The 23,598-nt window shown below is 35.4% G+C and overlaps 1 protein-coding gene across 1 annotated transcript in view; it reads left to right on the top strand.

Annotated features, from left to right (window-relative positions):
• The window catches only part of LOC122803791 (extracellular calcium-sensing receptor-like), a 131,350-nt gene that overhangs the window by 62,662 nt on the left and 45,090 nt on the right, over nucleotides 1-23,598 (top strand). The window contains exons 2-3 of the mRNA XM_044073478.1: nucleotides 15,839-16,066; nucleotides 21,036-21,263. Of these exons, the coding sequence (XP_043929413.1) occupies nucleotides 15,839-16,066; nucleotides 21,036-21,263 (456 nt within the window). The remainder of the gene's footprint in view (nucleotides 1-15,838; nucleotides 16,067-21,035; nucleotides 21,264-23,598) is intronic.

Here is a 23,598-nt window from a genome sequence, read left to right as displayed (position 1 = left end):
AGACCACGAACCTTCTTAATGTAAAATAACTGGCCTGAAGCCCAAGTGCTTAAACCAGAACTAATACACTTTTAGAATAACAGACACTGAGCCCTCAATCAGCAGTTCCCAACTTAGAAGGATGTAAGCTACCTGTCCTGCCACTACAGTGCAGGCCACAAACCTTCCTAATGTAAAACAACTGGTCTGAAGCCCAAGTGCTTAATCCAAAAGACTTAGAATGATAGCTACACTTTAATCAACTTACTTCCAAGCAGTAATAAATGCAATTGAATACTTTAAAGAATGCCTGGATTAGTGCTCAAGTTATACAAACAAAGCTAGATTCAGCAGGCCTGGATCTAGTCTATGCTACAGCAAACAAGGTGTACCACTTTCAGTATGAAGCAGTTCAAATATGTAGGCATTATAAGCCTTTAACCAGAAATTCCCTGCTCAGAAGGGCAGAGTCCAGCCTCTCCTCCCACAAGACTGCAGACCACGAACCCTCTTAATGTAAAATAACTGGCCTGAAGCCCAAGTGCTTAAACCAGAATTAATACACTTTTAGAATAACAGACACTGAGCCCTCAATTAGCAGTTCCCAACTTAGAAGGATGTAAGGTATCTGTTCTGCCACTACAGTGCAGACCACAAACCTTCTTAATGTAAAACAACTGGTTTGAAGCCTAAGTGCTTAAACTAAAAGGCTTAGAATGAGTTACACCAAGCAGTAATAAATACAATTGAGTACTTTTAAGATGACGCAAAAGCAAAATAAAGTAGGAAGAAACACAAATACAGTAAAAGCAGATACATTTTTTTTTTTTAAGTAGAAAGAGTGAAAGGAAAGAGAGAAAGGAGTAGCAGAAGCTAAGTTGATTGGCCTTCTCAAATGTTCTCCATGTACTGGGTAGAATGAGGTAATGGCATTAGACTGGGAGGAGGGTCCCAGATCAAATTTACACTAGGGGCGGACAACTGCAAAGCCACCAACTATAAAAACACTATACCAACAAAGAGGGAGGGTGGGAAACAAACTGCAGAAATGTTTCTCACAGCTGAAAAGCAGCAGTGAGCCTTTAAAAAAAGTTTTAAACAGCTAAAGGAGCCTCTAGAAAAAAGAGTTTAACTGCAACAAGTTATCAGAAACAAACAACCCAACAGATGCTTAATAAAAGTGGACAATTTCCAGTTAATACCTCACACACAGTGAAACTAGCTAGAAAAATACACAGTACACAAAGAGCTATAAATAACAAAGAAATAAAGAACAAAATAAACAAAAAACAGGATACTTAATGTTATATATTATAGCTCCGAGTTTCCTCAGTGTCCTTCCTTCGATCAGATCAGTGTGAAATGGCAGAACACTCACAACTGAACTTCTTAGGTAACAGAAAGTTGAAACCTGAGACAGCTTTTAAGAAAGAAATCTCAATAGAACCAATGAGGTGCTTAGTCTAAGCTGTAGTCCAGGTGACCTCAGTCAGCCAATGACCTCAAACAATTCTCTCTCACTGAAATGCCTGATGGCTTTGGCTAAACCAAGATGTCCCTGAATATGTGCTCAGACACACAGCCTCCACAAACACTAGGCCCAAATACAAGCCTGAATATGGAAATGCTACAAATATCCCCACTACTTAGAAAGAACTGCAGAAATGTTTCTCACAGCCGAAATGCAGCAGTGAGCCTTTAAATGAAAGTTTTAAATAGCTAAAGGAGCCTCTAGAAAAAAGAGTTTAACGGCAACAAGTTATCAGAAACAAACAACCCAACAGATGCTTAATAAAAGTGGACAATTTCCAGTTAATATCTAACACACAGTGAAAATAGCTAGAAAAATACACAGTACACAAAGTGCTATAAATAACAAAGAAATAAATAACAAAATAAACAAAAAACAGGATACTTAATGTTATATATTATAGCTCCAAGTTTCCTCAGTGTCCTTCCTTCGATCAGATCACTGTGAAATGGCAGAGCACTCACAATTGAACTTCTTAGGTAACAGAAAGTTGAAACCTGAGACATCTTTTAAGAAAGAATTCTCAAAAGAACCAATGAGGTGCTTAGTCTAAGCTGTAGTCCAGGTGACCTCAGTCAGCCAATGACCTCAAACAATTCTCTCTCACTGAAATGCCTGATGGCTTTGGCTAAACCAAGATGTCCCTGAATATGTGCTCAGACACACAGCCTCCACAAACACTAGGCCCAAATACAAGCCTGAATATGGAAATGCTACAAATATCCCCACTACTTAGAACAAACTGCAGAAATGTTTCTCACAGCTGAAAAGCAGCAGTGAGCCTTTAAATTAAAGTTTTAAACAGTTAAAGGAGCCTCTAGAAAAAAGAGTTTAACTGCAACAAATTATCAGAAACAAACAACCCAACAGATGCTTAATAAAAGTGGACAATTTCCACTTAATACCTCACACACAGTGGAACTAGCTAGAAAAATACACAGTACGCAAAGTGCTATAAGTAACAAAGAAATAAATAACAAAATAAACAAAAAACAGGATACTTAATGTTATATATTATAGCTCCGAGTTTCCTCAGTGTCCTTCCTTCGATCAGATCAATGTGAAATACACAGTGACCCTCAGCAATTTATTAGCAAACCAGATCTTAGGAAAGACAGGACAAAAATAAAAGGCAAAAGCAGGAGCATTCGGCAACATCAGGAACAGTCATGAGATGTATGCACCAAGAGTGTTGAAGATGTATATTCATACAAGCCAGCATAGTAAATTTAGTTCTGACACATCCGCATATGACATAGCCCTCAACCATTTATTTATCTAGATAGGGCACAAAGACAGGAATAATCGGGGGCAAGTTCCTAAACTCATAGCAAATTTTACACACTGGCATTGTTGAACATTACAACTGAGACATTATGAGGTTGCAAATTAAGTACTTTCTGAAGCAAATGCAAAATATATGCTACAGCAGTGACAGTTAAATGCAATCAGTTCCTTTACTGAATATTAAAAAATAATGAAATTTAAGCATCACAGTAAAAAAGGATATTTGTAATGCAGTGACAGGAATTAAGCACTTAAACTAAAGCAACAGCCATTCTGGTCTGATTATTTCTATACATGCTATGTCCTCTGCAGAAATAAAGATGTTAAGAAACTGCAGTCAGAAAAGTAACTTCTAAACCATTGGATGATCTTGTGCAGAAGGGATAGTTCAGGGGCTGAAGTGCATACTAAATTAGGTGGGGTGTTGCTTGGATGACCAAAGCCAAAAAACAATGGGAGTCATGAGCGAGTGGTGCCCTAACTGACAGGAAACCATTGTGAGTGAAAGCATAAGCTAAAAATGGCTTGCAATACCTCTACGTTTCAATAAAAAAAAAATGGTAAAGCCAGTGAAAATAGAACTAATTGGTGGTTTACTTGCATTATTGAGTAGAATAGAATGTTATTCATGAAAAGTATACAGATAAACACATTTTGAAGTTTACATATCCCATAGTTGTCCTTTAGTTGAGATGGTTTTGGCAAGTAAACTTGACTACAAAAGGTCAGGACAAAAAGTTATTACATGAGCATTATCAAAAAAATTGCAAATAAAGAAAAAAATCATGATTTGAAGAGGCCATTCGAGAATTCATGGCACCCTATTATTTTAGCCTAAAAACCAGGAAATTCTGAGGAATTCGGTATGGTTGAGATGTAGGTTACTTATTCTTTAATTCTGCAACAGAATTATACTCCAGTTTTCAATAGATTCATACTGCTGCACTGCTCTCTTTTTTTCTTGTGGGTCTCCACTAATCTGCCGAAGGTAAAAAAAAAATGGAATCATGGTTGCTGCTGGTAATTAGAGATCGGTACACCTCACTATTGTAAAATTTTCCCAACCTATTAAACTAAATCTAGAATGCTATTTTGTCTGGAAGCATCTTGAAGCAGTTGAACAATTTCTGTATAATTCAAGCCATCTGTCATGGGGTCTATATTATAACATTGAAGTCTTAAAAATTTGAATGTTATAATATTGAACCCTATGCACCTCTTCTTCTTCTTCTTCTTTCAGCTTTTTCCCGGTTAGGGGTCACCACAGCGGATCATCTGTCCGCTCATGATTGGCAGTGGAGTTTTACGGTGTCGAGTTGCCAGCCCGGCACCCAACCTTCCAGAGAAGGCACACACACACACTCACAGCCAAGTGCACAAAAGTATCTATCTAAAAGTGTACTTATCTGCAAAAAAAAACACTGCCACATACACTTACCCATGGCTACAGTGGAAACCTTTTTAGATGGTAGTGCAGCTTAATACAATCAAGGCATTCATTTTAACTCCTTTGGCCCAAGGACACACAAAAATGCAAAGGGCTACATCACAGAAATCTGGAAAAGCAATGAAATAAACAGTGAAACCCATCCTAATAAAATGAAATGTTAAAACGTTTTATAAAAAAATAAGCAACTAGAAGCTGAAGAGAATGTTTGCGAACATGAAAAACCTTCCTCCCATTTTTCATATCTATACTTTAGAACGAGAAAGGGTGTGTTCTCAGTTGCAGCCAAATCCACAGTGAGGTTATTCTTGCACTGCAGAATCAACAGGTGTTGGTTGCATAACTAAAATACAGTTACAGATGAGATGAAAAGACCAGACAGGAAGGCAGGCAGACTTGTGTGATGGCATGACAGTTTCCATTATTCTAATGTCACCTACTCAACTGCACTGTTAGTGTAAAATTAACATTTAATTTTGTATCTGTACCACAGTGCAACATTTAGGGCAACACCAGTGGAGTTCTCCTTGTAAATGGAATTTCTGGATGATGACTCAGAATGATACCTGACAAATGCAGGGTGCACCTCCATTTAGTGAGCTTTGACTAGAGCCAGTTACTGAACTCCCCAGCCACACACATCTGCTTTACTTTTACAACACACATTACAAAGTCAGACATAAAGGAAGCTAGTGGTATTTGTCATCAAAAGAAGCTGGAGGCATTTGTCATTTGTGCCAATGACACAAGTGGTGAATACTGTGCAGTAACATTTATTTCAAGTCTACAATGACATGGGAAAAGCTGCTGTGAGAGAGTGCAAGCAGACATGCATTTTAAGGGATGGCTTATTACTACAGGACTCTAAAAGAAGATACTGCTTAAGAATCGATATGCCATCCCCCACTCCACAGTGAATGTGAAAAGTAACAGACCTAACATGAGCAACAGCAAGTAAATTAATATATATATATATATATATATATATATATATATATATATATATAAAACTCATGAAAGTTACTTTGCAACAAAAAATGAACAGAGCTTCATTTTCTTAACTAAACATTTATGTTTTAAAAGACTTTTCTAATCCAAATTGTTTTCTTTAACCCAGCTAAAACATTTACACTCCCACTCATCAAGACATAAAATCCCAGTTATGTCTTAGACATGAGCCATTCCCGAATGTGTTAATAGTGTTACTATGTCTTAATATCTCATCTGCATCTGGGTGAAATACTAAGCTCTGTCAGATGCAAGCATGTGAGGTTATTCAATGAAAACAGTGGATTAGAGTCACCTGTTGAAGTAGCCCTACTGCTTTATCAGGTACCAACATGGTAGTCCCTTAACAGCATAAGGGATAAAAGGAAAGGAAACCAGTAACACCTCCATTTTGGTCCACCAATTCCAAGTGTCTACTTTCATTCTCCACTGGAATTCCCTCAGGATTTGGTGGTAACTGGTGTTACTTTCCAGTATGGGCACTAACCTACATTTACCTACTGAAGAAATGCAAATGAATCACTTTCACAACATGCCACTTTCAGCAGAAACTACATTACCTACTAAATGCAGGTCATAAAGATTTGTGTCACATGACTGCAGCACTGCTCCATAACTTACTGAGTTGTACAACACCTCATCTGTATAACCTGTCAAATACAAGGAACTGCATTAGAAGATGAAACATGACCATCAGTAAATCAAATGGAAATAACCAGAAATAACTTACACATTCTAAATTTACAAACACAATGTGTATGGGTCGTTAAAGGCACTAAAACTGGTGAAAGCAAGTAAATGCTCTCAATATTTTTTAAAACGTTCAGTATCTATGAAAATCACCAAAATGATCAAAGTGGCATAAGTCACTAAAGAAAACTGGATTTTTTTTAGATTATGTGCAAGCTAGATCCATTGGAAAACATACAATTTTGTGCAAAAATGTCAAAACCTGAAGGTTTTCTATACAATTGGGCCCATTAGTTGAGGACTGTTACAGCAGTTTCTTAAAGATTTTTGTCATACCAAAAAGTCTGGCCATAGTAATACTCTAATAAATGCAGTCAATCCTTCAGACACGACAGTTTTATAAAATTTCAGCCACTCCATCTAAAATAATTTTTTAAATAATGTATAAAAACTCATGCCCACATAGTGGTCCACAAGCAAGTCAGTGACACATTAAATCATAACAGTGCAATAAATGTGCCCCAACTTCTTGTATACAGCACAAAATGGCAAATCCCCCGCAAGGATCCCACAATATCATCCCTCCCAACCAACATGTATGTACACATACATACAAAGACACAAGCAGAACAAACCTCAAGGTCACAATGTCCAGATTGCAAAAAACAATTCCTTTCAGCACCATTCTGAGCTAAAGACTTTGTTGAGGTTTTGCATGTCAAATACTCCAAAAGTTCACTGATATAGCCATTTAGGGACTGACACAGTTAAAAGTATTCTAAATGCCACAAACATTTTGTTTTAAAGCTTACAGACCAGGTTCACACATCTTTTCAAGATAAATATTTGTGGCATTTGCACAGCAAACTCTTGCCATGCCAGTAAATGAAAATTTTACTGGTGACAATGAAATAAACATAACACAGTCCTCAAATTACAAACCATCACTACAACAGGTTTCAACTAAACAAATCAATATATGCTCAACAGCTGCTGATGGTCCAGAGTACCAGGATTGTGTATGCGCAAATGCATAATGGGGGCTTATTTTTAATAATGTCATTTTAATTATGCAAAAACTGGAACTGTCAACATGTCTGGAGAAAGACCACTAGTCACAAACAGAAAACAAAAGTAACAAAACAGCATTTCTTTTTCCTAAAGGAATTCTTGAAACCATTTTAAGTGTATGAAATGTCGACACATCATTTAGCTGCTTATGAACTTCCATTACCATCTCTACCAAGGATATGAAAAAGATGCTTTTTTTTTTTTTTTAACAGAAGTTAGGATGTACAGTAGTCTGGAAGATCTTTTCTCCTTATGAAGCTGCACATCTAGCACAACTGTTTTGATTAAAAGGCTGTCAGTGACATCTATAAATGGCAAAAATACTACACAACTAAACAGTAGAGGGTTCTGTAAAATGGCGGCATTTTAACAACTGTATATGGCTAGCATAAGCAGGGCTGTATCTTCCTGGACTCCCAAACTCTGAGTAGAAAGGATAAGTTGCACAATTTCCTGGGCTGTTGCTTCCTGCTGCAGACAGTAAGTTTGAAGAGTCCATGGTAAGTGACTGTGACTTATGCTGTCCTTTCCATACGGCTGGGCCCTGCCAACTTTGTCTTATGCTATGTACCAAATGCTGAAAATAGCGAAGCTGCAGAATATCGAATGCTTTCCTAGGGAAAGTATTTGGTGGGCCATTTCTGCAGCTTTGCTATTTCCTCGAGTGTGGAGCAAAGGTTACAGACCGGGTTAAGGTAAGTGTGCGAACAGATCGGGTTAAGGTGAGTGTGTGTTAGTTGGGGACCTTAGGGTTAGGGAGTGGGTAAGGTGAGTGTGCGATAGGGACCTTAGGGTTAGGGAGTGGGTAAGGTGAGTATGCGATAGGGACCTTAGGGTTAGGGACCAGGTAAGGTGAGTGTGCGGTAGTTACAGACCTTAGGGTTAGGGTTGGATTAAGGTAAGTGGATAGCTAGTAGTGTATGTATGGTTTAGTGTAGAGTTTTGTGAAGTGTATGTGTGTGGATTATTTATTTTGGCATGCTTGTGTTGTGTGTATGTTTGTCGGAACAGCACATTTTTTCGCTGGGAAAAAAATTTGCTATTCTGAGTGTTTGATGTTATAGTCTTTTGATTGAAATGGTTCAATATTATAACATTCGAAGTTTTAAGACTTCAATGTTATAATATAGACCCCTGTCATGAACCCACTCCCTTGAAGATCTTTTCTGATAGATCTTTTACCTTCATCTAGATGGATCAGTCTTTAAAATAGAATGGGAATTGCACATTCCTGGGCTAGTTGACAGCCATATGACTTATTCTGTACTCTCCAAGAACCTTCATCATAGCCCCCATGCACACACACACGATTTTAAGATCAATTAACAAATAATTAACAATAATGCAATTAGACAATTAAGTAACGTATTCTCATCAAAGATTTCCAATAAAATCAATATTAAAATTGTTAGGCCTCAAAGTATTAAATATAACTATTTCTGCTTTCTTTTCTAAAATGCTATTTACTACATTATCATCTTTTATACCTATATAAACCTGAGAAAGAAACATAGCAGTTAAACGCTGTTATTGTTATGAAAATCTCTAAAATGAATAGCAACATGGCTATACCCTCTTCTATGATAAATATTCCTAATATGTTCTTGAAGTCTTATTTTAACTTACTTTTTATCTCACCTATACAAATTAAATTACAAGATGATTTCAATGTATGTAATACTCTTTCTGAATCATACCTATCCACAGTTTTAAAATATTTGACATTTATATATTGTATCTCTCTAACAACATACATCACATCTATCTTTAAAAGAATATCTACATTTATTACAGGGGTAAGTACCATTGTCCTGAATTTCAAGAATATTCATTTCAACTAGCATGAAGAAATTGCTATGAATCAAATAATTTGAAATACTTTTATTCCTTTAATAAGAGAAATGGTTTATTTGGAAATATATTGGCAGTGTATTTTTCAACCCTTATTATTTATAATACAAAAAGTGTGTTTATGTATCATTCTCAAGCTTTCAGAAAAAATCCTATTCAACCACATAATATAAAGCATCATCTTGTCTTTTACATTATTATAATTTTTAATCAAATTTCCTTACTTCTAATTTCTACATATGATAACATTTCTGATGTTCTTTCTCTGTATTACCAACACTGTTTTCTGCATACAAATTTAGATGAAATACTGCCAGCCTCTAACTGAAAATCTGACCAGCTAGAATAAAGATGCCTAGATCTACCATATTCACTGAAAGGCACATTATTAATTGTATTTATCTGATGAAAGCTTGCACCACATATAAATGAGTTAGAACTACTGTTTATATATATATATATATATATATATATATAATTTAGTTTGAATAGTGGTAATATCATCACTAAATAATTAATATCAGAAAATTAATTCTATAACATCCACAAGTATATGTAAATTGTAAACCAAACCTATTTTGACTTATTTGCAAAAAATGAAAGGAATTCATACCATTGTAACCTTCCTTTACCACAACCAAAATCAATAAATCAATAATAATCATCAACAAAAGGTTTTAAAAAAGAATCAGAATAAAAAACCGCCAAATGAAATATTCATATCAATAAATTAACATTGCAAGGAGCAAAAGAAGCACCTAGCTCTGTACCATTTAAAAGTTTAAAAGGAATATTAAAAACTAGAACATTTATGTTTTAAACAAAAATTATGTAAATTCTAAAATCACATTTGTTTGTGATTTGTTTCCTTAAAATAGACTGGTTTCAAGCTTTTCAGCATGTTTAATATCAACCTAAAGGTTACAGACATCCACTGCAATAAGATCATGTTCTGAAATTGTATCAAAACCTAAAAATGTCACATATGTAAGGTCTTGAATGAATACCTTATCACATAATACTTTATGTATCATTTGGACAACTAGTTCCCTAAAATTGCCTAAAACAGGGCTACCACTTGGAGGAAAACCATCATTATGTGTTATAGACCAGTAATAACATTCTGGCATTTATTTCCCTACTAACACATAGTAATACATTTGGACTATTGTTTCTTAGGAAAATGTCCTATGTTGATATACCTCTTCTCTAAATTCACAAAACAAAAAGAAAGAAGCTCACATAGTGTGCTTCAGTGCTATTCAAAACTTCTTCAAATGTTGTTGTTAATGAATAACACCAGCCAGTGATTATTATTTAAAATAATTTTATGTATATATATATATATATATATATATATATATATATATATATATATATATATATATATCTATATATATATATATATATATATATATATATATATATATATATATATATAGGTCCCCGTCACATGATCGACTTTTCACAAAATCGAAATTCATATGGCTTAGACCATATGATCGACTTCTGAAAAGCAGACAGTGGGGATCCGCTATCTCTGTACAGTGCGGAATGTGAAGATTTTCCTCTTCTGCATTGTAGTGCGATCTCGGACTTGGTATATTTAAGTTATGGGGGGCAGAGCCCCCCACAGGGGGTGCTGGGGGAGCAGAACTTTCCTGCTAACAGTTTTTAGTTAAGTGTTCATTGTGTTTTAGTGTTTACTTTACATGTTCGGCTTTTCAAAAGTCGATCATATGGTGTCGGCCATATGCATTTTGACTTTGTGAAAAGTTGATTATGTAAAGTAGACCCATATATATATAAATATATATATTCACACATACACACGTATATATATAATTTAATATAAAAAGGGTTAAACACTTTCATCCTCTTAAATTCCAATACTTCTTTATAACCCCGTACCAAGTTAACAATATAATTTTATACTAATTTAAGTGATTATTGTACTTGCATATTAAGCCATCTCAGACCCTGTTTATTTAGAAATGCTATATATCCTCAAGTCAAATGGTACATGGGTTACTCATTCTAAAGACCTTAACCTGGTATGTGACATTAATAGAACCTGCTGGAGGGTTAGATTTGTCTCCCAGAGGTTACCACACCTTTGGAACAGACTCCCACTTCATGTCAAACAGAGCACCTCATTGGCCCTCTTTAAATGCAATCTGCATGATTGGATGGGTAACTGTAAATTCACACCACTTGCGTCCCTTTTGGACATGGGCATTAGGTGCTGATTATGGAAATAAGGGTAGAACTTGGCTAAGCTTATAAGGGTCCTAGGGCCATTAGTCTAGTAACTTCCTATGATCCTATAAATTACCCAGTCACAATTCATTAAAATAAAATACTTCATTAATTATGTAAACTAACAGTGTAATTAATATTATCTAAAAACTATGTCTGAATAGCCAGTACACCAACATAAAACATTCCCTTGCTTTTTATAGCTTCAATGCATTTACTTTAAGAGCTGGAGCTATATATGTTTGTTCATTTAAACCGGGGTGATTGGAAGCATTTATCAACTGCCACATTAACTGTCTATATTCCAAAGAAACTTCCCATTATCCTTCCCTTTCATCCTGTGCTACAATTGCTAAAATTCTAAACATAAATTTTGTGAAATTTTCACAGTACAATGTGTATCTATAGAACAAATTGCTCATGTTTTTACTCAAAATATCATAGTTGTATGCATAGATTATCTTCTGGAACCGCCTTTCTATGTTCCAAATACAAGAGTTGTTATATGTGATGCAGACAGCAATATAAATTAAGCCTTTTGTACCACAGTTTTCTTTTACCAAAGCCAACTTACTAACACCAAGTTGTCAATTTCAATTTTATCTTTTTCTAAAATGCATGGGCACTGGTTACAAGTGACACAACTATGGGTACCCAATGTAAAAAAAAAAAAAAAAAAAATAGAACATTTTTCTCCCTTTTCAAACAAACCCTTTATGTTTATCCCTGTTTTGTATGTAAGCAAGGTGTTTTCTCTCAACATTTTAAGTAATTTTGCATCAAATTTTAAGATATTCCAATTGTTCTCAACTATGCTCAGAATTGTACTAGTATTGGTGAATTTGATAGCCAGTGAACTGTTAAAGTTAAGAGTCTCCATGGATTCCTTATTTGTTCTAAATTCATTTTCAGCACATACCTCTGTTCCTAATAAAGGCCTAAATTTTGTTTCTCTACCTTTGTGTTATTTCTTCCCTATTCTTTTGCAGCAAGCCATAGGGTTAGCTTGTATCTAAGAACATCTCAGTAATTTTGTCCAGTTCATCCTGAAAGTAATGTTTGTTGGAACATATTCTAGCTGCCTTTGCTTCTTGTTCTTTGAAGACATTTTCTATGATGAATTGGGTGGTGGTTGTTATAATGCAAGTACAAGTTGGAAAAAAAGTTTCTTTCCTGTGAATAATTGATTCATAACTCTTGTAATTTTTATTTTAAATAGTGACATACAAATAATATTCTCTGTATTGAATTGATATGTAAATGTCAGAAAGTCTGTAGTCTGGTTAATATAATCTATAAATCCATAAATGTTTCAGCTTGACTCCAAATAATAAATGTCATTCAAGAATCTTAAATAGGTTTCCCAATTGAATCAAGGATAAATGTCTTTTCCCACTTGTACATAACTAGACTGGCATATGGTGTAGTGCAAGCTGAACCCATTTCCACTCCTTTTAGGTGTCTAAAAATACTACCTTGTATATATAACTGCTGTAAAGTATGATGTCCATAACATCTGTTAAAAATGTATGAGTTTGTAATCTAAGTCCATTAGTTCAAGTAATGCTTTGTGAAAGTTTTCTAAACCTGTTTCATGGGGTATACGTGTGAAAAGATCTGCTGCATCTATTGTTAAGAAACAGTTATTTTCCTTATAAAATCTGTGCTTTACTTTTGTCACAAAGTCCCTTAAATGTCTCAAAATATGAGGAACGTCTTTAAAAAAGTCTTTCAAGGTCTTATCTATGAAAATAGCTACAGGGTATTTCATAGATTCATAGGTTAGTATTAGGCTAACTACCTTGTGAGCCATTGTAAGCCTAGCCAATTATCCCTTGTGAGACTCAAACCCTGCACCTTGTGTTTGTAAGGCAACCACCTTAACCATTAGGCCACCCTCCCTCCATCAACCAATCATTTCCACTCATCAGCCCCTCCCCAGCCTACCTCCTCCTGCCAATCAAATCCACTCCTCCCCACCCATCAAATTCCCTTCTCTACTGCATCTATACATATATCCTCTACCATGCCTTCTTTTCTACCTAAAGCCATTCTTACCCCACATATTTGCATTCTACTCCTACTCCCTTTATACCATGCTACCTCCTGCACCTATAACCAACTGCACCCCTCCTCCCTATCCTACCCCCATCTCACCACCTCCTTCCTCTTACCTCAGAAACACGCTTCCACAACATATCTGCCTCTCTAGTTCAACCCAATTCACTCCATTACTTCAGAATAAAATCCCCCCCTCAATTAAATACTGCAAGCCTAAACTAATACCCTACTGTCCACAACTATCAAAATCCAAAACACTTCTTCCCTTCCTCAACTACCTCTGCTTAGCTGGGGACATACACCCAAACCCAGGACCAAATACTGCCCCTAGTCCCATTTGCCCTGTCACTAATAATAAAACCAACCTCAAATACCTCAAATTCCTCACCATCAATGCCCAGAGTTTAAAAAATAAAGTAACCCACTTCCGCACATGGCTAAACCACAACCTACCCGACATTGCAGCCATCTCAGAAACCTGGCTAAAACCACATATTAGTGACTCTGAATCCCTCCCCCCGGATTCCAGTCTCTCAGAAATGACCGCTTAGACAGAAAAGGCAGTGGTGTAGCCTTAATCTACACTAACCAGCTATCTATAACTCCCTACCCCAATCCTATCACTTCATTCAAAAATGCAGAACTAGTAACAGGCCTACTAAAAATAAATAACCACAAAAGCATTTGCATAATATCCCTCTATATCCCCACCACTACTCTTGAGGAAATCCTCCTCCTCTGGACCTCAACCAATATTAAGCTAGAAACCTACATACTTGGAGATGTAAATATCGATTGGAATAAAATCAATAACCCTAATCCCACCATATCCATCAATCTATTTATTTACACCCATCTAACTAACTCCATCACCAGGCCTAACAAAACAAATCCCCCTGGTACCACACTAATCTGGATCCTTGTATCTCATCCTAATAAAGTAATAAAATCTGGCGTAACACATGATCCTTTAGGAGATCACTTCCCAGCTTTCACCCATCGAGCTACCCTCTCCTCACCTACACCACTATATTCAAACATGTAACCTCTCAAATCTTAACCCCACTACTTTCTCTGACTCCCTAAAACAAATTAACTGGAACCCCCTAAAAACTCTTCTGCTAGACAAAGCTGTAGAATTTTTCAACTCAACCTTCCTAAATGTCCTAAACTCCTTATCTCCAATAAGAACAAAACGAGTGTCCAGTCTTATTGGTTTTTGGTTAATCTGGATGTAGGAATGAACCAGTATGTTTCTTGAAGACTAAGGTCTCCTATAGTGAGCCTGGTCCTGATACTGTCTGCCCTCCTTCACTAATATTTCAGAAGGATGGTAAAAGGTTCTTCATGAGCTTTTCCATATTTGTTTACAGTTTGGCTTCTGGTGTACTTTCTTACTATTCCCATAATGCTCCACTTTATTGCTTTTTCTTGTTCATCCATTGTGTTATTGGATTTTCAATCTTTCTTACCTAAACTGTCAATTCTCATTCATTTCACTTTCTGTCACAATGATATAGTGACCTAGAGCTACTACAACTCAGTAATTCTTTTCTATTTCCCAAAATGGTCTGCAATTCATCTTTGTTTTTCTCTAGCTTTTGTGGGTTCTGACATTGCTACAGTCATTTGTAACCCCTTTTTTATGTTAAATCCTTTCATCTTTTTCCTTCCTACCATTCCAGTTGACCTGTATATTCATGCCCCCTTATCCATTTTCACCCCAACTCCCATGTCTTCTTGCATTGTATCGGTTCATATACTTCCTTGATGATTTCTTCTTTCCCTTATCTTTTTATATAATTTTAAAGGCAATATCTGTCCACTTACCTCTGTAGTCTTTCAGTCTTTCAGCAATTGTCCCTCTTGTATTCAGGTAGAGTGTACCCTAAGCCATATTCCCATTCCCTGTATACTTGTATTTATACTTTCCTACATACTGCTGCAGCCATATCATGTAATCCCTGTTTCTTGGCTTCATAGGCATGGTGACTTTTGGAATGACCAGCATGACTGTGAAAGCTGCAATATACCCAAGGATCCTTTAATATGCACTCGGACAGTATACACCACATTCAGGCTAAGACAGCACATGTCAGTCAGTCTAGTGCAAATGTAGAATACAATGCAATGTCTTGTACAAGATTCATAGACACTTTATACTGATGCCATAACAACCACCTGCTTCATAATATATAGCTATCTACATACACCATTATAGTGAAAAATTTTCAATGTGTATAGCTGAAAATTGATGTTAAACTGGAATGTTATACTTTATAAGCCATATTCTTTTACAAACATTGATTTGTTGGCTAAGATATTTTAAGTTGAAAGAACATGACTGCATTCTCTCATTTTCATGTATTGTTTAATTTCTTGTGTATTAGGACTAATGCAGTTTAGTCATTATGACTACGTAAGAACAAGTGCGTAGCTGAAATTTAGCATTAGTTGCACAGTTTTATAACTCTGCATTCAGTAATCTCATTTTAAAGCAGCAACTTGGTTCCAAAATTAATAACTTTGCAAAATACAACGTTTTTGCTGAAGGAATAGTTTATACTTATTTTGCAGCAAACTATGTGCATTGCAGGACAAAACATGAAAGGAGTTTTACAATAACTTTTTATCTCATTATGTGTTTTATGCAGCTTTTCTACTATCTTAAGACAGTACATTTTTGGAATAAAAATGGTGAAGAAATATTTTTTGATATGTATGGTGACCCTCCCGCTGTATTTGGCATTCTAAACTGGCAAGCAACAGCAAATGGTTATTTCCAATATTTGGAGGTTGGTCGTTTCAACTCTAGTGCTACAGATGGTGAAGGTCTAACAATAGATCTGAAATCTGTTGTGTGGAACACAGGGAGTAAAGAGGTCAGGCTAAGCAGCTGAAAGACTTTCTTCAAAGCAAATTGTCTTGTAATTTTTTAAAGTGCGTAATGAATAAAATTTGGTTTACTTTAAACAAAAAACAAGAAACTGATTCTAGAATAGCAATATTATTATTATTTTGAGCAGAAATAATGTCATTCATTGCATCAATATCACTGCCTCTGTCTTTTACCTTAATGAAGCTATATATCTGGCATTATAGTTTTAAAGGCAAACGGAGGTAAACCCAACATGTTATTGTTGGACCCATTTTTTGTAGTGCAGAAGGAAAAGTTGTGACCACATCTGATAAAGACACTTGCATAAATAACACCAAGATGGCAGCATTATGATAACAGTTACAATCTTGATTATGTGAATTCTTTGGCTTTGCCTCTTCTGAAGTAAAAGGGTAATAAGTACACGATACAAACACAGGCTGCTATAAGAAATACAATGTGTGAAGTCACCGGAAGAATTGGAGTTTAAAGAATAAAGCTTATCTGGCTGAGCCTTTCAGTTTTGAAACTTGATTGTCAGTATAATCTCCTTTTCCCATATGGGGAAAGGTAGGTCTAAACTTTGTGGCAACTCCCATGCTCACACTTTGGCATCTGTCCATCCATACATACAGACCACTAAATGCCAGTGCATTAGGCAAGGTTCTAGCACAAGAATAGCTAAATATAAATTTCCAGAGGAGATTATGAGACCATCTCTCTCAGTGCCAGCCCTCCCTTGGAATACCAGAGTCCACATAGCTATACACTTACAAGACATGCACTGTTGGTTATATTCCATGCAAAATCAGGCTAATTTCAGTCTAATCACTAAAATGTATTTCTTAACAAAGATCATTTTCCTTCCTCAGATATATAGCCCATATGTCAAACTGCATACATAGCTAAATTCCATGCTCTAATTTCAGACTTCATATGGGCTGGTACACATCCAATTAATGGACAAAAATTATTTCTCCCATGGAACAAGGAAGGTGCCAATCTTTCCAACTACATGCTTATCTACAGGCTACAGTAAAATGGTAGTGCCTTAGAACAACACTTCAATCATCACCACAATGGCTACATATGAAAGTACAACTTATTCATCTCATCCACAAAGGTCAATTTCAAACAGAAGACCAAGATATGGAATCTTGGGGGTGGGAATAAATATGTCACAGCTTCCGGTTTGTCAATAAATAGTCTAATGGGTGATATATAACAAAAGTAATTAATAATTAACTAGGTAGGTGGAGTAAAACTCAAAGTGATAAGAATAAATAAATTGTCTACTGATTTAAAAAAGTGAGATTATTTTGAAATTAGTATGCAATTTATTCATTCATAAACACTCCTGTTCTTATTTTCCCTGCTACCTTGAAATGTTGGTGTTTCACTTACTTTTTGAAAGTAAAGCATTCAGTCAGCCAAATTGATTTTGACACGGTTCCATTAATGATTGCAGTTTTATTTGCACTTGGCTTCAAATTTTAAATGTATGCTGTCACACAAACTTGCAATACCTGGAATAAGAACCACAAAATTAGAAGATGCTTGTTTCTTGAAGGAAAAGCTATGGAAACTCCCTCAGATCTAAAATGGCCATTGATCTATAAACACTGCAGTTACCTAACTCTCCAAATACCAATATAAATAACTACTTTTTGCTGACAAAAAAAGTGATCCAGGAAATAAATAAAACTTGATTGTCATCAAGACTAACTACTACAACTTGGAAAACCTACCAAAAACCGAGGAGGATACTGAAAATGGGAAGATTGATACTGCTAGGATTCCTTCACATATGCTCTGCTTGCTGGCTGACTGAATCACTTGGAGGCCAACTATCTTCTTTCATCTTCTAAGCAACAAAAGAGAAATAATGCCGACTGACTCAAATATCATGGACTCCCAAACTACTAAAACCAAGTTTTCAGCACTTACATCTCTAGAAAAAGACATTAACACTAAAAGGCCTAGAACTGGAAAGCAACAAGAAACCAGTAAATCATCCAGTAAAAATAAAACTGAATCTACAAACCTTGATGAAATAAAACTTGCTCTACGGCCTCTAGAAATAGCCATACAAAATTTCTCAAACCAGCTAAAATCTTTTGGTGATTCCATTAATGACACTGCAACCAGAGTGGAAAAATCAGAAGCCAGAATCTTTGAAAATGAAACTAAAAATCAAAGAACTCCAGAAGGAATCTGAAGCTTACAATAATGCTTAGAAAAGAAATACAGCAAAAAATCCTGGACTTAGAAGCAAGATCTAGACATAATAATATCATCTTGAGGGGTATTCCATAAAGTATTGAGCAAAATAAGCTGCTGGAAATAATTAACTATTTTTGGTTGAGAGTCACTGTTGTGCACAGCATAAGTTTTCATTTCTGCTTAAAAAAGAACTAAATCAGAATACATCAAAGAATGATTAGCAATATCTAATGAAAAATGTAAGTCTTCAGTCTTTTATTGCCATTTCCATGACCACTGTTGACATTTGTATGCTCAGTATGTGATTTTTCTATATCGATAACTCCTTTATCTACCAACAAAGAAAATAAATTACTTGTTTTACCTTTATAACTGTGATTCATATTTTTAGGACTGGAAATTACTGTAACCAAAGGGAAAGAGATGAACCATCTCCTTCATTTACTGAGCTGTTACCACAAAGCATTGCATTCTACAATCCAGATGCCAATGTCTGCCACTGTCATTTTTATTTCTCCAATCTGATTGGTGGTGTTTTACTTCCATTGGAATGCATTTCCTGATGCATGGGCTTTTAAATCTCTTTGTAGTTCATTCTTCTTCTGCTTTATCATTTCAAGCTGCACGTTCATTAGTTTTAGAAATTTCACTATTTGCTTCCTCTAATGATATAGAATCTAAACTACATGCCAGTTCATGATAAATATTTTTAATATTCTTGGTCTTCTGACACCATAATGTGCACATCTCCACCAAAATGCATATCTATTCAATGTTACAGTTCTGAATTATATTGCAGCCATATCATGTAATCCCTGTTTCTTGGCTTCATAGGCATGGTGACTTTTGGAATGACCAGCATGACTGTGAAAGCTGCAATATACCCAAGGATCCTTTAATATGCACTCGGACAGTATACACCACATTCAGGCTACCCATTTATGTTTTAACATTTTATCTTGCACATCTGTTTCATCACAGAGAAAGGAGTGGGTTTAGATACTCTCTCATGTTTTTAGTGTTATATTTAAGTCTATATACTTCTTTAAAGATATAATGTTAAACTGAGCATTTATTTCAGCTATGAACAAGTTTTCCAACTTAATTAGCAATATAACTTTATCACAAGGCATATATGAATCATTGTGCCTTAAACAAAGCAAACTGATCACATGTTTGAGTCTTTCTAGACTGTCTGTATTATTGTCATTGCTCTGCTTTTTCACCATATCTGTACCCATGGTACTCTGGGTGGGTTCCTTAGTAGTACTTGTATTTCTCACTAACTAGGAAATTATAGCAAAGAACCTTTCCCTTTCTTAATCTGGATGTAGGAATGAACCAGTATGTTTCTTGAAGACTAAGGTCTCCTATAGTGAGCCTGGTCCTGATACTGTCTGCCCTCCTTCACTAATATTTCAGAAGGATGGTAAAAGGTTCTTCATGAGCTTTTCCATATTTGTTTACAGTTTGGCTTCTGGTGTACTTTCTTACTATTCCCATAATGCTCCACTTTATTGCTTTTTCTTGTTCATCCATTGTGTTATTGGATTTTCAATCTTTCTTACCTAAACTGTCAATTCTCATTCATTTCACTTTCTGTCACAATGATATAGTGACCTAGAGCTACTACAACTCAGTAATTCTTTTCTATTTCCCAAAATGGTCTGCAATTCATCTTTGTTTTTCTCTAGCTTTTGTGGGTTCTGACATTGCTACAGTCATTTGTAACCCCTTTTTTATGTTAAATCCTTTCATCTTTTTCCTTCCTACCATTCCAGTTGACCTGTATATTCATGCCCCCTTATCCATTTTCACCCCAACTCCCATGTCTTCTTGCATTGTATCGGTTCATATACTTCCTTGATGATTTCTTCTTTCCCTTATCTTTTTATATAATTTTAAAGGCAATATCTGTCCACTTACCTCTGTAGTCTTTCAGTCTTTCAGCAATTGTCCCTCTTGTATTCAGGTAGAGTGTACCCTAGGCCATATTCCCATTCCCTGTATACTTGTATTTATACTTTCCTACATACTGCTGCAGCCATATCATGTAATCCCTGTTTCTTGGCTTCATAGGCATGGTGACTTTTGGAATGACCAGCATAACTGTGAAAGCTGCAATATACCCAAGGATCCTTTAATATGCACTCGGACAGTATACACCACATTCAGGCTAAGACAGCACATGTCAGTCAGTCTAGTGCAAATGTAGAATACAATGCAATGTCTTGTACAAGATTCATAGACACTTTATACTGATGCCATAACAACCACCTGCTTCATAATATATAGCTATCTACATACACCATTATAGTGAAAGATTTTCAATGTGTATAGCTGAAAATTGATGTTAAACTGGAATGTTATACTTTATAAGCCATATACTTTTACAAACATTGATTTGTTGGCTAAGATATTTTAAGTTGAAAGAACATGACTGCATTCTCTCATTTTCATGTATTGTTTAATTTCTTGTGTATTAGGACTAATGCAGTTTAGTCATTATGACTACGTAAGAACAAGTGCGTAGCTGAAATTTAGCATTAGTTGCACAGTTTTATAACTCTGCATTCAGTAATCTCATTTTAAAGCAGCAACTTGGTTACAAAATTAATAACTTTGCAAAATACAACGTTTTTGCTGAAGGAATAGTTTATACTTATTTTGCAGCAAACTATGTGCATTGCAGGACAAAACATGAAAGGAGTTTTACAATAACTTTTTATCTCATTATGTGTTTTATGCAGCTTTTCTACTATCTTAAGACAGTACATTTTTGGAATAAAAATGGTGAAGAAATATTTTTTGATATGTATGGTGACCCTCCCGCTGTATTTGGCATTCTAAACTGGCAAGCAACAGCAAATGGTTATTTCCAATATTTGGAGGTTGGTCGTTTCAACTCTAGTGCTACAGATGGTGAAGGTCTAACAATAGATCTGAAATCTGTTGTGTGGAACACAGGGAGTAAAGAGGTCAGGCTAAGCAGCTGAAAGACTTTCTTCAAAGCAAATTGTCTTGTAATTTTTTAAAGTGCGTAATGAATAAAATTTGGTTTACTTTAAACAAAAAACAAGAAACTGATTCTAGAATATCAATATTATTATTATTTTGAGCAGAAATAATGTCATTCATTGCATCAATATCACTGCCTCTGTCTTTTACCTTAATGAAGCTATATATCTGGCATTATAGTTTTATAGGCAAACGGAGGTAAACCCAACATGTTATTGTTGGACCCATTTTTTGTAGTGCAGAAGGAAAAGTTATGACCACATCTGATAAAGACACTTGCATAAATAACACCAAGATGGCAGCATTATGATAACAGTTACAATCTTGATTATGTGAATTCTTTGGCTTTGTCCCTTCTGAAGTAAAAGGGTAATAAGTACACGATACAAACACAGGCTGCTATAAGAAATACAATGTGTGAAGTCACCGGAAGAATTAGAGTTTAAAGAATAAAGCTTAGAAAAGTATAAATGTACTAAGCTGATCTGGCTGAGCCTTTCAGTTTTGAAACTTGATTGTCAGTATAGTCTCCTTTTCCCATATGGGGAAAGGTAGGTCTAAACTTCGTGGCAACTCCCATGCTCACACTTTGGCATCTGTCCATCCATACATACAGACCACGAAATGCCAGTGGATTAGGCAAGGTTCTAGCACAAGAATAGCTAAATATAAATTTCCAGAGAACATTATGAGACCATCTCTCTCAGTACTAGAGTGAAAAAAATACAAGTCCAACCAAGAAGACAAAATAAAGCTGTCCAAATACCATTAAAACGACCAGTAGTCCATCAATAATCCACTTTATTAAGATACAAACACAGAAGCAACTACCATAAGCGCTTTCGTCTTAGGCACAAGACTTCATCAGATACTCCTTCCATGTATTACTTGTCTTTTATACAAACCCCAGTTAGTTATCATTGACAATTAACAATTTAAAGCAACATTACCAAAAACAATAAAATACCATCCTAGAAAATGTTTTAAGAAATAATAACTAAACCACAATGCTGTATTAAGTTTTGAAAAATCTTCAAATGCAGCCACCTATTTAAAAAACATTTAATCTAACTGGACATTAAATCTAAATTAATAAAAATTCTGTGTTAAATAAAAAAAATGTGCAAATATGCAACTAAATATATAAGTTGTAAAATCACACCATAGAAGCTTTTTGTACCAAAACTGGTTTAACAGATATATATTAATTTAATCCAAGTGGTGCATTAGATCTTAATCTAAGTTGCCATGCCAGTTTCTTATTAAGTAGCATGTTTTTAGAATCACCACCCCCTGTAAGATTTCTGACTGTATCAATAATGCCAAATTTATATCCACTAAAGGTACTGCAGTAAATGGAATGTTTGTATAACACACTAGAGTCCTTCTTGTTTTTTATGTCATAACAGTGTTCATAAATTCTATCCTTGAATGCCCTCTCAGTTTTACCCACATAGTATGCAGGGCATTCATTACATACAGCCAAATATACTAACATCCTTGTGCTGCAATTACCTTTGCAGAATCTAACTATGCTACCCAGGCCATTTTCTAATGTAATACTACCTTCATTCAAAATATTAGAACACTGTTTACAACCACCACAAGGAACTGTGCCCTTACCATCGTATTTATTACTGGGTATATTTACCTCGAAAGTTTTTTTAAGACTAAAACCTGTCCTAAAAGAAAAGGAAGGTGTTGGCCCAACGGATTGAAACAATTCCTTATGGGTTTTTAATAAACTCCAATTATCTCTCAGTATTTGCATGAAAGTCTCGGAGAAGCCATTATGTTCTATTACACAGGCCCTTTGGTATTTGTTAGTATTTTCCGTCACCGTGTTGTTATTACTATTGAACACATTAACCTTATCATTCAAGGGCTTACCTAAAAGGGGTATGTATTTATGACCCCAGCCTCTATAGACCTCCCCCAATGTTCTATAAATAAATACTTCAGGGTATCCCCTCTCTATAAACATCAATTTTAATTTCCTGAACTCGTGCTCTAACTCCTCAAAGTCTGATGTCATACGAACAGTACACACTCCTTGCCCTTTGATTAAACTTTTTTTCATAAACATAGGATGGTTACTGGAGAAATGTAAATAACTGTTACTCCAAGTGGACTTTCTATAAATTTTGGACTTGAAACCAGTATCTGTTTGTAAAATTGTGGTGTCCAAATAATTAATAACCCTCTTGTCCCATGCATATGTAAATCTAAGGAAGGGAGTGCTGTGGTTGATATACTCAACAAAATCCTTGACACTAACATCTTCACCTTTCTATA

The sequence above is a fragment of the Protopterus annectens genome, chromosome 6.part0 (genome assembly GCF_019279795.1).
Source record: "Protopterus annectens isolate FY-2018-M chromosome 6.part0, PAN1.0, whole genome shotgun sequence".
NCBI classification, from domain to species: domain Eukaryota; kingdom Metazoa; phylum Chordata; order Ceratodontiformes; family Protopteridae; genus Protopterus; species Protopterus annectens.
This window is presented reverse-complemented; position numbering and strand designations above follow the sequence as displayed.